The 16534-nt window shown below is 41.8% G+C and overlaps 1 protein-coding gene across 1 annotated transcript in view; it reads right to left on the reverse strand.

The window, feature by feature from the left end:
- The window catches only part of LOC147435033 (putative small nuclear ribonucleoprotein G), a 32287-nt gene extending 24465 nt beyond the window's left edge, over positions 1 to 7822 (reverse strand). Inside the window, exons 1-3 of the mRNA XM_086491390.1 lie at positions 7688 to 7822; positions 7570 to 7592; positions 7345 to 7466 (exon numbers count right to left, since the gene is read on the reverse strand). Coding sequence (XP_086347516.1) covers positions 7345 to 7466; positions 7570 to 7592; positions 7688 to 7722 — 180 coding nt within the window. The 5' untranslated portion in view covers positions 7723 to 7822. The remainder of the gene's footprint in view (positions 1 to 7344; positions 7467 to 7569; positions 7593 to 7687) is intronic.
- Positions 7823 to 16534: the final 8712 nt, after the last annotated feature.

Consider the following 16534-nt stretch of genomic DNA (forward strand, 5'->3'; position numbering starts at 1 on the left):
AGCGAGCTCTCAAGCAAAACGGTATGCCAGTTATGTCTTTCTCTAATCGTGTTTTGCAGCTCGGCACTCGATTACGCAAATCGGATGCGAAGCGCAAGGAGGCATTTCTTTACGGATTGGACGAGTATATCAAGTATGATGTCGAGGTACTCGATCCAATCGATCTCAACAAAGCGGTAGCAATTGCTTCCACCCACGAGATGAAGCACAACAAAGGAAAGCCTAAGGAAAACAAGACTTCTCAAGGAACCCCACAGAATTCTCAGAACACACAGAATGGTAAGAACGGAAAGAATGGTAAGAATGGTAATTCTTCTAGCCCTTCTTCCTCTAATTCCTCGAAAAAGAACTCTAACAATGAATCTAAGGGTAAAGCTAAGACACTTGCAAAACCTAAGCTAACCCCTGATGAAAAAGCTTCACAAGGAATTAGAGGAGGATACATCACGGCTGAGGAACAAGTGATTTATGCTAAAGAAGGTAGATGTTTTCAATGTCATGTCAAGGGTCACATTAAGAAGGCCTATCCTAAGACAGTCCCACCTAAAGAACCAAAGGCACCCACAACTACCACAAACTCTGTCACAACACAACCTGCATCTTCTCATGACTCTGACACACACATTGATGAATCTCTCATGAAGTGTTATGGCCATGTAAAAGGACAGCGTTTTATCATATTGTTTGATCCAGGCAGTATGCATGATGTGATTAGTCCCCCTCTTGTTGAGAGAGCCCGCCTAGAGGTTAGTCAGAAATTTCCTATCAAGGTTTCTGGCTTCACTCCTGGTATGGACTCTCTCATCACGAAGGAGTGCCTTGATGTGATGTTTACCGTTCAGCAAGCTTCTTTTCGTAGGAAATTTCTTGTGTTTCCTCTCTCAGGATGTGATATGATTTTAGGCATGAAATGGTTTCGTGAACTGAACCCTCTCGTTGATTGGGAGGCTCTCACTCTCAATTTACATGCCAAAACAGATTCCCCCCTCATCATTCGTGCTGAGGAGGGCTTGCATTCTTTGCCTCTCATCTCACATGTGCACATAAAGCGTGAATTACGACGAGGAGCACAAGCGGCATTCATCTATGCTGCCCCAGTTTCCCAGAGCATTCAAGCTCCAAGTAAGTATTCAGAGTTGTTTACGAAATTTAAACATCTCTATTTGCAGGATGATCTTCCACCTCGTCTCCCACCGGAGCGGTCGGAGGACCATCGCATCGAGCTTATGGAGGGCGCGCAGCCTGTCAGTAAGGCTCCCTACCGTTTGAACAAGTCACAGGAGGAAGAGTTAGAGCGACAACTCACGGAGTTGGTGGCTAGAGGATTCATACGTCCTAGTGTAAGTCCTTTTGTTGCCCCTATTTTGTTCGTTCGCAAGAAGGATGGTTCGTCTCGTTTGTGTGTTGATTACAGGGCATTAAACAAGATGACCGTCAAGAACAAGTTTCCGATGCTCTGCATTGAGTAGTTCTTGGATAGGCTCAATGGGGCAAAGGTTTTCAGCAAGGTCGATCTCAAAAGTGGATACCATCAAGTACGGGTATTCAAAGGCGACATTTTCAAGACCGCCTTTCGCACCGAGCGAGGGCAATGCGAGTATATTGTTATGCCTTTTGGATTGACAGGAGCCGTGGGTACCTTCAATCGTCTCATGGTAGGTCGTTTCGGCGATATGGTAGGCGTATGTATGTTCATCTTCTTAGATGATATTCTCATTTTTTCTGCATCGTGGGAGCAACATGAATTAGATGTTGAAAGGGTACTAACTCGTTTGGATGAGTGTCAGTTATATATTGCAGCTAAGAAGTCGGAATTTTTTCTTATTGAAGTCACTTATTTGGGTTATATCATTTCTACAGAAGGCATCAAGCTAAATTCCGCGAAGATGGAACAGGTTCGTAATTGGGATTTGCCCAAAACTGCATATGATGTGCGTTCTTTTCTTGGTTTATGTCAAGCATATAGTTCGCACATAGAGAATTTTGCACGCATTGCTTCACCTATGACTGATGTTTTGAAAGAGGTAAAGACTCGTCGTCAACGCGTAGACTTGCCCGAGGCAGCCATTGAGGCTTTCGCAGCTCTCAAGGTTGCGGTGACAGAAGCACCGTGTCTTATCCTAGCCTCTTGGAATGACCCCTTTGAGGTATGGACGGATGCGAGCAACGTCGCCATAGGCGTTGTGCTCCAGCAGCATGGTCGCCCAGTAGCTTTCCTTAGCCGGAAGCTCAATAGTGCGGAAAAGAATTATTCAGTTTTATGATAAAGAACTTGTCTGTCATTCACTCTCTTAAGCATTGGAAGCATTTTTTGTATGGTAGAGAGTTTACAGTGCGCACAGATCATCAAGCCCTCAAGTGGCTATAGTCTATGCCTAGTACACATTGGAGTGATCGCCAAGCGCGGTGGTCACAATTTTTTGAGCAATTTGGCAGTTTGATTGAGTATGTGCCTGGAAAAGCTAACCATGTTGCAGATGCGTCGAGTCGCAAAGGACAGATTTTGGCTCTTCAATCAAGAACCACTTTTTCTATACAGGGTGAGTCTTTTGATAGCATGAAGAATCAGTATGCAGATTCGGAGTTTGGTAAGTATTGGTTGCAGGCTCTTGCTTCCCAAGGGCCCAGCAACTATCTCATTCGTGATGGATTGTTATTTTTTCGTCAACGTCTATGTGTGTTGCCCTCTCTCAGGCCAACCATATTGCATGATGCACACGACTCTCTCACGGGTGGGCACAGGGGTATGAACACCACATTGGAAAAGATTGAACGATTTTTCTATTGGCCTAAAATGTGAAAAGATGTGTTTAGTTATGTCACACATTGCACTATATGTCAAAAAGTAAAAGCTCCTCGAGGTAAGCAGCAAGGCCTCTTGCTTCCGCTGCCTATTCTCGAGGGACCTTTTCAGGATATCTCTATGGATTTTGTGACTAACTTACCACCAAGTCAGCATTCAAGAAACACTCAATGGTTAACTATTGTTGATCGTTTCAACAAATTTTGCATGTTGATTCTTTGTAAGGCCACAGTTACTGCACAAGATGTTGCACGATTGTTCATAAAGCATTGGTTACCCCTCTGTGGTTTGCCAAAAGTCCATTGTCCAACTTTTAACGTGCACTCTTTGAAAATTTTGGCACAAAGTTGAATTTTTCATCCGCTTTTCACCCACAGTCAGATGGTCAAACGGAAATTTATAATCAGTTGGCTTTTGATGTGTTTAAGTCTTATGTTCATGATCAGCAGTCTCAATGGGATCTCTATCTCCCATTGGTATAGGCTATTCTCAATGATTCCTTCTCTTCTGCTATTGGTCGAACTCCGTATGAGGCAGCTTTTGGCCGCCGATTCCAGTCACTGTTGACTCGATCGGTCAGTCAAATGCATGATGCTAATGCTGAGAGTCAGTCATTGGATGAGATTTTTGAGAGTGTGAAGCTTCGGCTAAGCAAGGCTCAAGAATCTTATTCTCGACAGGCTAACAAGCATCGTCAGGAGGTCTCGATCAAGGAAGGAGATTGGGTGTATCTACGAATCATGAAACAGCGTCTTAAGCAAGTTGGAAAGAAATGTAAGTTATCTTTCCATATGTATGGTCCATTTCCAGTCATCAAAAAGATTAATGAGGTTTCAATGAAATTGAAGTTGCCTAACTCATGGTCGATGCAAAACGTTTTCCATGTTTCTTGGTTGAAAGTGTTTCAGGAACACCTCCAAAGGACGTTTCGGAAGAAGAACCGGAGATCATCGATGAAGCAGAAGTCATGGAGCCAAAGCAAGTCTTGTTGCATCAGTTTCGCCATGGTTCGAAGAAACAAGCGCGACATTATTTTTTGAAGTTCAAAGATCGAGGAACCCATGAAGCGGTGTGGGTAGACGAAAAGTTCTTCAAGGATTATCCAGAGTTGTTGGCAGACTACAAGGAAGCCATGCAGCTCGGTATCAGTACCTCACTTTAAAAAGGAGGAGATGTCACGTGACACATCCCAACCCTATGTGTCCGTGGACAAGCTACATCATAGCAAGGTTTCCGTCAAGTCCAATCAAGTTAGATTAGAAGTGATCTAGCACTTTTGTGAGTCTATTCGTAGACCGTGCATGCCCAGTCACCTAGTGTAGATGCATATCCTCTGGTTGCACACTGCAAAAGCATAAGCATTTCCATCAGATTCCATCAGAGTCAGTTTGGGGATTTTTCAGATGACTTTATCCCATTTTTCTCTATTTTTCACTTATTTATTAAGTGACTTTTGTTGGGTACTCAGTAGGGCAAATTGGGTAAGTTAAAACTTAATATACAAGCAAACCCAAGTTAGCACAAAATGGCAGATGAGCAAAGACACAGCAGGCTTCCCCAAGCAACAGGTGTCCCACCCTCTCTCAGCAAGACCCTCTCCAATCCCTTGGAGAGGCCACTCCCATCCCTCGGCGTTTTCCTCATCGCCATCGTGATCCCTTCCCTTGGCGTTTCAAAGACCAGCCATCGCCATCCCTTAAACCTCTCAAGCCTGGCGTTTTCTCCCTCCACTAGCAGCAGCCCCCAGAACCCTCTAACGCTAGCATTACCCTTGCATCAGTAGCGATCCCAAGCACCAAAATGCAGCAAGGAATTCAGCCTTCAACCTGCAGGAAGACCAGCGTTTTATCATCAGCGTTCAGCCATTAAAAACGCAGCACACACTCGGCGTTTTCAGCCGGCAGCAGTTCCTTTAAAAACGCAGCAGTACCCCATGCACTTTAGCGTTTTTCCCTCATTATTCCAGCCCTACAGGGACAGTCAATTTTAGCCACAAGTCACGAGGAAAAGCAGTCAATTCAGCCCCCGAAGTGGCACCGGTTCTCAGCCTTGCCCCTTTGTGGACAGCAAATACGAGAAGATCCAGATCAGCCCTAGAGTTATCGCCATCGTCGTCACCGGCATAGTCCAAATTGCATCAGTCCATTGCACTTCGCATTGAACACCTTTGTGCAATCAAAGTAGGCCACTCTCGCCGACGAGAGTGAGGCCTTCGGAGGAGGGTTTTACAACCTCTCGGTGTCGTATCTCTTCTCTCTCCTTCTCTCAGTCTCAATTCACTTGCAAGCACAATATCCACTCACTTTGTTCATGATCACAGCACTCTACAAGACGGAAGGCTCTCTCCTTCCCTAAGAACTAAAAGGAACCTTAAGCAATAAAGATCACTAATCTTGAGAAAATACAACATTCATTCCGCTGCACCTTACAAGCCAACCACTCTAGTAGGCTGTCAATGGACAGTCAGCCTCTAGTCACGTGAAACCTCACCCTGAAAGTCCAATCTCATGTGGCATCCATGATGGCCAGTCTCAACGATGCTAAAGACTAGAGTAATAAGAAGTAGGATAAGCAACAAAAAAAAAAACCTTCGGGCCCTCGGTTGTCAGCAGAGCAATGGACCAAGTACTACAAAGAGGACAAGTGTTACGGAGACGAAGAACAAGCATATGTGCTTGCCAAGTGTCCCAATAAAGCATCTAACGATCAAAAAGAGGACAAGCCAGAAAGTTATGGAGTAGCGGAGGAGCGAGCAAAGAAAAGCAAGACTGGTATCGGATTTTGTGGGGACCGACCCGACACAAATGGATGAAAGTACGGAGCGTGGAGCAAAGTACAAGATCGAGAAGCCCTCATCTTCTTTGACAGAGGAGCCCATGTCAACTCCATCTCGACTGTCACAAACGAGAGCGCATAACAATATAAAATATGTACTCGAATAAATAGACTTTATCACTTGATACTGAAGTCACTTAATATAGAGAGAGAGTGAGAAGATCGACACAGAACTAGTGACCATAAGATGGGTTGGTCTCCCCCCCCCCCCCCCATAAAGAATCCTTATTACTAGAGAGAAGTCTATACAAAGACTTGAACCGAACGTATTACCACGTTCGTTCTAGAATTAGACTCGATGGTACTAGAAGCCTCATATTCCTATTGATAGGGCATAAATCCTACTCCAAGGAGCTTCCGTTCCTTATTATGAATCCTCGAGGACCAAGGTTCTTGCCTATGGATCTTAACTTCCGGACTCATGGCATTGCATCCCTTTAAGTCATTCCCGACTCTATTCCCGAAGTCCTCTTCCGTTGAAATCCTAGCAATAATTGCTTTCCTAGACAATCTTTCCTTGCAAATCTCAACTTTCGGATCCCAACTCGAGAGTCTACCACTCTCAAATCCGTGGATTTACTCCCAAACTTAGGGTGGATACGTGGATCTACTCTTGAGCTTATCTGAAAGCAACTTCCCAGAAGTGATCTCTTCGCATAGAACCTTCTGCTCCAATCCTACACACAAAAGAGGTGAATTCTCGAGTTACTTCTCGCAAATCAGCCCCGTCTACGACGTTTATGAGAGAAAAACAGCAGCTTGTCACGATGGAATCTCTCTCCCTAGGCACTTCTTCGCGATGGAAACCACCTACTTGATCCAAGCGACGTCTGGAACACTTGGGGCAGCCATGGGAATCCCCGGCGATGTTTTCTTCGCGGCTGAAATTCTGTAACAACTCCTTGCTACTAGAGGTGGCTTTTTCTCTTGTTTCCGGAGTGGCAAAGATTGTCCCTTAGCGTTGGCACATCTGGGGGGGAAGAGAGGTGTTGGGATGGCTTTTATAAGCCCCTGGGACCAACAAGAATAGTTGAATGACTTCCTCCAACAATAGCAGGCAATAGGGGGCACTAGAAAAGCAGACAGAGGGGAGAGAGCATGCGGCCAGTTCTAGAGAGAGGAGAGAGAGATCGCTGGTTATTTTTTGCCAAAGGGGGACGCCCAAATTTTCTGTTGTTTTACTTATACTGTGGCTGCCCACTTATTAAGTGGACGGCCAACCTCTTTTGTTTTAAAAAAATGGTCTATACCTGTTCAAAACTCCATAACACCTTTAACACCTTATGAGTTAAAAACGAATGCTTACGCAACATTTCCCATGCGTCCCTGAATGCAACCACATGCCGAGATGTAATGCAAACATAAACCTACTTAGAAAGTATCTATTTTTTCTCAAAGTTTCCTTTGAACCCATCTTCATTCAAGTGCTTGCTCATCTTTGTGAACAATTCTAACACAATTCAGAATTTCCTCCTGACTATGGAATATTCTCTTTTCGATGCCCCCGTCACCCACCATGTGACACATGAGAAACACCCATAACCTAACCCTTTCATGTGATAAATATGGATCAAATGGACGTAATCCATTGCTAATTTGCATCAGAACACATGAGATTGACGACATCATTCTTCACATCCCACTCAAAAACATTCTTACATGCATAAAAGCAGAGAAATCTCAGAGAAAGAATTGCAGGAGCTTACCACCATGCCTATCTCATTTCGGTCATTGCCATTCATTTCCACTGTTCCATCAAGTACCAGATTCATGAACTGGTCATAGCCACGCAATGTGCCAACAACCACTCGATTTGCATTCAACTTAACTGTGAAGCAAAACTGAGAGTCAGAACAAAAGAAAGGAGCAGCCTGTTGTGCTGATGTAACACGTGTAGCACAAGCATGACCACCATGATCTTAGCTACTTACTGTTTAACTTCTTGTCCATATATCTGCGAAAACAAAACAAAAGAGCACTCAAATTAGAGCGACTGGAAACTCTTCTCTTTCAGCACGCACATACATCAGCGTGAACAAAAAGACCTACTTCTTGAGATCCGGAGGTTGTCCTGACTTGCTCATGGCGATGAAACTTCGACGTCAGGTTTGCCTCCAAAACTTTAGGTTGCGAAGGGGCTGGCCGCTGAAAAGAAGGGAGGAAAAGAATTTAGGATGTAAGCAGATTGTTAAATTAAGCGAAAGGAAATTCCCAAAATACCCCTCAAATTTCAGAAAAAAACCCAAAATACCGCCAATATTTTGTCATAAATTCCCAAAATGCCCCTGGTTGTGAGATTAATTTCTCCAAAGATAAAAGGATTTGTAGCTTTTCACAAGAAGACTGATTATCTATCGATACAAGAAGCTATGACTAGAATTTTAGTTGATTATGTACCTTTGGAGATGAATTGCTTCATCATTTTAAGACATAATTGCCTTTTTTTGCGAGGTAATTTGTGAGAAATTACATGCAAAGCACTTAAAAAAAGATCTCAATTATCAAAAAGGAATAAATATTAGAAAATCTTGATTAATCCAACCAAAATAGATTTTTGGAAACTTTTGAAATTTGAGGGGTATTTTGGGAATTTCCACAGATTAGAGGAGTATTTTGGTAATTTTCCCATAAATTAAAGGTAGGAAAACCCCTCCTCGACTCCGATAGGATTTGATGCCCATCTGCTCTTTTTAAAGCATTTTTTATGTCGTATGAAGGTCAAAATTTTTCATGAATTTGTCATTAAAAAGGCTTGTTTAAAAAATCTCCTTCTGTACGGAAAAGGCATAAAATACACTATTTGTCAATGGAAAGGGAATACGTTAAGTTAACCATCCAATTTAGAGAACACACGTGCTATGATAGTGAAAACGAGAAAATAGTATGTAAAATAAAAATGTCTTCTAACCTTTATGTATTTTCAAAAGTGTAGTGGAAAATGTTTTGACGTGCAGAAAAACTTGCAAATAGAAATTATATCAACATTCCTCACCAAATACGTTGCTTAATTACAAACACTGACTTGTATTTTTAATTTTTTTTAGTCATTAAAAGGGCAAAATGAAATTATGCCCTTCCATAGGGAAGGGCACTACTTCCCACTGCCTATCTTTTGAAAGAATAGGGAGTCTTTCAAAATTATCTCCACGTCATTTATCCCTAGTGGAATTTCGATGTCAATCAGAGGCATGGGTCCATCCTCCCTTTCACATAAGTAGTCTTGCTTAGTTCGCTTTGCAATAGAAGTTTGTTAGGGAACGTTATGTTTACTTGTAATGGACTATAGTGTAGAGAGTTTGACAATTTTAAAAAAAATGAGATATGATTTAATGGACATAAAAATGAAGACATTATAACAACTATTTATGAAAAGTCATTCATTTACATGAGACATTGTATGATATAATGGGACAATACGTAAATTGACATCAAGCATCTAGTACTAAAGTAAACAAGTAAGCATGTGGCTAATGCAACATATAAGATGCATTGTTGAACTGTAAAAAAAAGTAGTACATGTGTCTTTATTAAGCATATACGATGATTGACATTGAGCATCTACTAGTGAGGAAAACATGTAGCTAAATTTTACTAGAAGAAACTTTATCAAATTGATAATACAAAAAGCACTGATAAATTCTAAAAATTGAAGTGCACTATTGACATGGTAATCATGTATGGGGGTTGTCCCAGTGTCCAAGGCAAAGGACGTTGTTTGTGCTAAGCTATGTGAAAACAATGTGAATAGGTAAACATTTTATCATGCAATGAGACATAAACCAAAAATGAAAAACATATAGTGCACGTCATGCAAAAGTGCAATACAAAAGGATGGTGTGAGAGTCAATACTGTGTCTTTCCAAAAATTATAAGGAGCGAAAGCCGTGCCTTGCTCCATAGTCTTTATGTGTTGTCCAAGCAAACGCATACACATGGAGGTTTAGATGCAGATTACGAGACTTGCAATTTCATTGAGGTGGAAATGTGTTTATTTATTCAAGACATTCATTGTTGTGAATATATATGCTTCTTGTGGCACACATCGCAAGAGTTAAAACCAAATACAAAACATGTAGAATAATAATGAGGAGGACTGTATTCTCAATACGAGAATATGAATCCGAATATGCTATCATTATTCCTACTTTTGGACATTTCTCAAATTTTCTTATATTTTATTCTAAATAACCATTCAAAAGAAGCAATGTAAATAGAACTCTCCTTTACCTACTACTCTTGGAGTTTGAGTAAAAAGCAATCACTTCTATTTTTGATGCATGCATGAAGAGAGCATGTATGAAGAGAGAAGAGAATCCCAAAATCGTGCCTTCGAGCGCATCGCACTTTTCAGTGAGAATCAGCTTCTTGACTCTTCATTAGGAAGACGAGTGCCCCAAGATCATTTGATCGGTTGACCTAGTGTTCCTCAAAATCACGTCTTCGTGCACGAAGACACGATTTTGGAATTCTCTTTCTTTGTTCATGCATGCACCCAAAAATAGAAGTGGTTGCTTTTCACTTAAACTCTAAGAATAGTAGGTACATGAGAGTTCTATTTACATTGCTTCTTTTGAATGGTTTTTGAGAAAATGTGAGAAACAATGCTAAAAAAAATCCATAGTTAACTGTTTTTTTTAGCTGGCTATAGTTGTGGAATATTGGATTAAGTCGAGCATGTCTAGGCTCTTTTGAACTATGTAGAGATCTCCATTTAAAGCCCTTGATTTTCTTATCTCTTGATTTGCATAGTTGAGCGAATTTCCAAGTTTTATATAGAAAAAGACTCTTACAGATGATGACTTCATTCTCAATGAATGATCCATTTTACAATGGAGAGAATGTCATTGTCAAGTCCAACAAGGTGGGTGAGGGATTGTTGGCGTATGGAAGAGCACAATGGCAAGTCTGAAAGTATTGATTTTTTGCGAGTAGGGAACAACTTAGCAAATATAATTCATGATAGAATTAAAAGGGCAAGAAAATAATGCTACATTTCAAGCAATGTTTGTTTGAACTTGATTCCATCAAGAAGAACAGTACTTGGGAGTTGGTAATGCAACTTGCCAAGTGAAAAGTGATTTGTGTCAAATGGGTCTACAAGACCAAGTACAAATCTGATGGTTCTTTGGACAAGCACAAGGCACGCCTCATTGCCAATGGCTTTGCTCAAAGATAAGGTGTGGACTATGACGAAACCTTTGCACCGACTGCAAGAATGACGACCATTCGGGTAGTTTTTGCCCTTTTTGCCTTTTTTGGGTGGCCGGTCTTTCAGATGGACATAGTTTTGGAGGCAAAGGGCCTTTAAATATGACCCATGGGCTCTTACTCTGGCAGTCTACCCACGGGGGATGCAGAGCAGAGCCATGGGAGTTGTACCGAGTTCAAGCAAGATAATGAAATATCGAAAGGGGCACTAGCGTTTGGGGCCAATGCTCTCTTGGGGTGGAACTCCACCACTCCCGTCTCGTGTCGTGCATCTCTTTCAGTTCGGTTGTTATTTGAAGTGCTTAAAGTTGTTCAGTTTGTTCTTTTCTGCTGGCACGTAGTGTCCCTCCCCGTGATAGCTTTCTCCACATATACCTCCCGCTCTAAGTCGCCATTGAGAATGAAGGTCGATCACACCTCTTGAAATTAGGATCCATGTAAGGTCACCTTTTTCAAGCCATGTCTCTAATGATTACTAAAAGTCAAGTAAAATAAAATACTTAAATCTCTATCCAATATCATCAAGGTTTTGGTCTCTAAGGCCACCATATGTCTAACATATGCTCTAATTGAATAATTATGTTAGTTTTCAATGTCAACAAGGAAGCTCTCTTCTACCAAGGGTATTTTATATTTAGTCTTTACCACTTGTTCAAGCTAAATTCCACTTATGAGAATCACTTCTTATCCATTCTAAGCTCTAATGCAGCAAATGAAGGGGAAACATTAGTGTTCTTGCAAAAATATAACCACTTTTGTTTTTTAGGACGAAAAAACTTCTCCAAGGGGGGAGTAATTTCAGGTCTAAGATAGGACTGGGGGTGCTAAGGGCCAGAACATACATGGGGTATGGGGGGCCTGTATTTAGCGGGCCAAGGGCCTATATATGGCATGGATGGGTGGAGAATTGTGAGATGTAATCAATATCTTATTAGTGTTAGTTCAAAAGCCCAACTATCACACACACACACACACACACACAAGCGACCATCCTATTGCTCGCGGTATGGAAGATTGACCTATCAAGGCTAGGTTGTATGAACCACAGGAGCTCAGCAAAACATATTTTGTGAGCCCTCAAAAGTTCAGATGAATATGAACATCATTTATCGTTGACATTCAAGGACTAGGTCATGCTCTCATTGCACTACGATAACAAGTAAATCACCATAAGTTGTACCAATCATCAATAATATCTAGGTCACCACACCACATTCAATAGTACTCCACCTATATTTGAAGAGTCAAATTCATGTCAATATTGGAAATACGGTTCAATGGGCGGCTCTGGATGCTTCTTGATGTTTTTGAGGAGGCGTTGACATACAATGTCCTATTGTTGCAGCAATAGGCTTATAGATATCTTTGAAAGAGGTAACAATATCGTTAGAAGAATAATTGTTTCCTGTCGATATAAGAAAAAAATAGAGATGACATAGTTTGAGAGAGAGAGAGAGAGATGTTCATTACTTGTCGTCTTGCACTCTTTGTCACAACCTTGATTAGATGTTCGATTAGCAAACTGGGCTCAACAAGCTGCGGTGCAGGCAATCAACAAAAAGTAGGTGTCGTTTATTACCATCATTGTTTATACCATTGTTGCATGATAAATTAAAAGCATGCCACCATCCATTTTTGGTCAAAACCAATGGCCTAGATCATGCCGAGCAACTACCATTTTTCTTTCAACTTAACCTCATGCTCAAGCTCCTTTTGCACATCTTTGATTCTCCCTCTATCGTTGGGGATCACACAAAGGTTGGGGAAGGTTGAATCTGAATGCTTACTTTTGTGTTTCTCCTATATGAAACTTTGGCAAACGTTTAACTTTTGTATCATGGATAGAAAGGCCAAGGAAGGTTGAATTTGAATGCTTACTTTTGTGTTTCTCATATATCAAACTTTCTCTTTTAGACGAAGTACTTGGGAAGCTCAACACTATTATTTTTTTGAGGCTTTTGGCAAACATTTCCTACTTCTCACTCTTTTGGGTGACTTTGTGAGAGCAGTCGATGTTGGCTTTAGAAAGCAGCAAAGTGCAGACCTTCAAAACGAGGGACGGGTACTCTATAAGCTTTCAACTCATCGTCGCCCAATGATAATATCAAAAGAATGTAAGCACTCTTGGCCATGCAATTTGGCTAAGTGCAATGGCCTATATCATGCCAAGTAGCCACTTCCTAGGCCTTTATTCACCAAAACCATCTTAGGCTTACCAAAGTAAAAATAGACTAGCAAAGGATTAACCTAACCCTTTTAAAGGGTTCATATAACTCACTCAAAGTCTTCCACCCCAACATTCATAGCCTATGGACATACAAAACAAGGTGATGACTCACGATGGCCTACTCTTAAAGGGCATATGGTGTGTGTGTTTGAAGCAACACACACACACACAAAGCAAGGGGAATGGACCCTTGAACTGCAGCATGAATCCACCCTTAGGTTGCACATTTGCTCAAGGGAGCAAGCTCTATGCACACAAATGCAATGAAAAGGTAAAGTAGGTGTGGACTTTTTGTTTCTTTACCTCCAATCGTAGGAGAATGGAGCATTTGAATCACTGGGGGTTCAATGAAATTTTGAAGGACCTTTGATCTATTTGGAGCCTTCTCCCTTTCCATTATGGAGGACCCCCAAATAATGCCCCTAGTAAGCCCATATGGGAGCACTTTGACCTCTCAAGTCATATCATCATTGCAAGACAAGTGAGCTCATACTTGATCAGCTAAAAGCTCATAGAGGCATAAGAGATATTGATTTTGGCTTAAACTCTGATTTTTTGGCACCTATTGGTGGTTCATGACCATGTAGGATTTGGAACTTGTCCATAATGGCTAAAGTAGCTTCATTACTAGTGGGAGATGGTGAGCTAGCACTACCCTTATGGATCTAATAACATCGGGTCCGGCATCTCTGCCCGCTCACCCTTGGTAAAGAAACTCCAGATCCTACAAAATCCTCTCAAGAACTTAGATCGCTCCATGCAAGTGGTTCTGTTGTAGAGTCATTATGGTCCGCACACCTAATTATCCCTATCAAAACAAGCCTTGGCCCACTGGCAAAGAAAAAGTAGCCAATTTCTTTTTCCCAGCTTGCAAGAAGCTTGCATGAGTTGGCAATTGCAACCGATCAGAAAATCTCATCGTCTTGGCTATTTACATTTATGTGGATGCACCTCTAACCCCTTTTTTATTGATGCTACAACAATGGTCTGTTGAAGACAAACTAATTTTGCATTATGTCTATCATTATCTTGCTTGCATCCTCTCCGATAGTGGAAGTCAAGGTGTAACACTAGGTGGTGGGACTTTTACTCCTAACTGGGATGCACTTGTTGATCTTAACACAAGTGGAGGAGTAACAAAAACAAATGTTGTGCTTCATATCATAGACAAGCTATCAAAACAGGCTACCAATGTTGATGTTGAAGCACATGCAAAGAAAATTGCTACATTATAGGCACTTATGCATGCACCAACAAGCAACGATGAAGTTTTGAATAGACTAGTTTTTGGTATACTAGAAAAGGTTGCAGAGGTTAGAGATGTGAAGAGGAAGAAAGGAATGTTTAAAAAGAAAAGTGTTTGCAAAGAATCATTAGTCTACACTAACATCAAGAAGGCTTCCATTAGATCCGAGAAATCCTGCATTTTTGTGTTAACCCTCACGGCTCATGGACACCATGTCACCTACGACGGATGTTGTATTATTTACTTGGTAGAGTCAGGTACCGGGCTTGTCGGTCCAATAGGAAAAGGGTAAGAGTGATCGCCGATGAGAGGCGCACTCTAACTGGAACATTCAAGGGATTAGCTGGCTAAGCATGGGCGCCCAAGTGTGAATGGGGTGAGCTCATATAAAAGTCAACTAAACCTAAAATTCACTCATTCTCTCATTTGTGCAATTGAAGAGTGCTCTTGCTCCATCTCCATCTTCTTCTTCTTCATCTCCTTGTGTGTGTGTGTGTGTGTGTGTATGCGTGAGAGAGAGAGAGGGAGAGAGACGGAGTGTGTGTGTGATCGAGCATTACGAAGGCACGACGGCGGCGAAGCTGTTGAGCACGGCGTAGCGGCGTCTCCCTCTTCTTCGTGGCGAGGAATCCTCCACGACAGGAAGCGTAGAGCGGTGAGTGACACACCAACGCCATCTTTGAGCTTACTAGTTTAGGCTTGTTGTGTGCTTGGACCCATATGCGACTCGCATGCGGTGTATCGGCAAGTTCCTTGCATTGACACGTGCGACATACGCGCACATTTTTGGCATCGCTGCCGGGGAATGCCATACACTAAGCTTGAATGACACTATGTGCTTCTTTTGTGGTGTAATTTCAATTGTAGGAAAGGTAAGGAAGGAGGGTGTGTGTTGAGAAGAGGGATTTAGTGTTATACTGTGTGTGTTTTTTGTTAATGGAGTTTTCAAAGGTACTGTGTTTATTCTCTGTGTATTAAGGTTGTTAGTTTTCTTTGTTAATGGAGTTTTCAAAGGTACTATGTTTATTCTCTGTGTACTAAGGTTGTTAGTTTTCTGTGTACAGTAAGTAGGAAGTAGATATGTGAGAGTTAATAGAGTGTGTTACTGTGTAGCAGTAGGTGTATTAGTTAGAAGTAGGTAGATAGAGTGTGTGTGTGTGTGCTCTCACGCAGGCCGCGGCGACCTTATCCTTTATAAAAAATAAAAAAGAAAAATTAAATTAAATTAAAAATAATAATAATAAAGGTAGGACCGGGATCGGGAATATCTCCCAAACCCAAGCCCAAGCTCACGCTCAGGCCTAGGCCTCAGTCGCCTTTTAAAATTACGAATTTTAGCTTCACATGTAGCTAAAAACCGATTTTTTGAGGACCAACGGAACTTCAGATGCCCGAAAATTATGTTGTAAAGCACACAGCGACCCTCTAAGTGATACGCTCGTTTCGAGCTATCACACACTTTAATAAACAAAATTCAAACATTAAAAAACATTAAAAAAACGTTAAAAACGTAAAAAATATGAGTGAAAACAGACGCTTAAAAAAGGTAAGCGTTTAACCTTCGAGGTTATTCGTCGACGCTTGTAGGGTGCAAAAGGCACATGCATCTGCGCTCTGGTCGTGTGCTAGAGACGGAGCAACTAGAGAGAATTTTGACTTACGCGAGTTCTCAATATCCACCTACTTTAGGTTTTGGGCCCTCGGCGGGGACCCAAGGTAGTACAAACCAAGACCCGAACATAGCGGCTAGTGACTCTTCCTCTGACTACGACGTCATGGAGGGTTTCTCAATGCCTAATCCTGATAGCTCAAGCCAAGACATGCATGCCATGGGCCCGCGGTCCGGGCCGAGCGTGCTTAGCTGCCTGAAGGAAACCTTTAGTAGAGCCACTCGCTCCGAACATGGAGCTAATGATGTAAATGAGGGGGGTGGGGAAGTAATTTCTCCATTCGTGACCAACGTAGATCCTATACCGTTAGAGAATGTGCACGTGAATACTTCATTCACTGCACCTCCTGACTCTTCAGAGTTATTTCCCTCTGAGGTCATATTACCCGATGGTAGAAGCCTTGCCGAAGTGCAAGAGGTTGAGCGATATATCCTTGCAGCGAGGGAAAAGGAAGTTGAGATTTTACGCAAGGCGGAGCAACGAAGAGAGTTAAAAGCGAAAGCCCCTATGTCAATATCTTTGCTAAGAGAGCAATCGAGTGCTCC

The sequence above is a fragment of the Adiantum capillus-veneris genome, chromosome 19 (assembly GCF_014529385.1).
Source record: "Adiantum capillus-veneris isolate H3 chromosome 19, ASM1452938v2, whole genome shotgun sequence".
Taxonomy (NCBI): Eukaryota; Viridiplantae; Streptophyta; class Polypodiopsida; order Polypodiales; family Pteridaceae; genus Adiantum; species Adiantum capillus-veneris.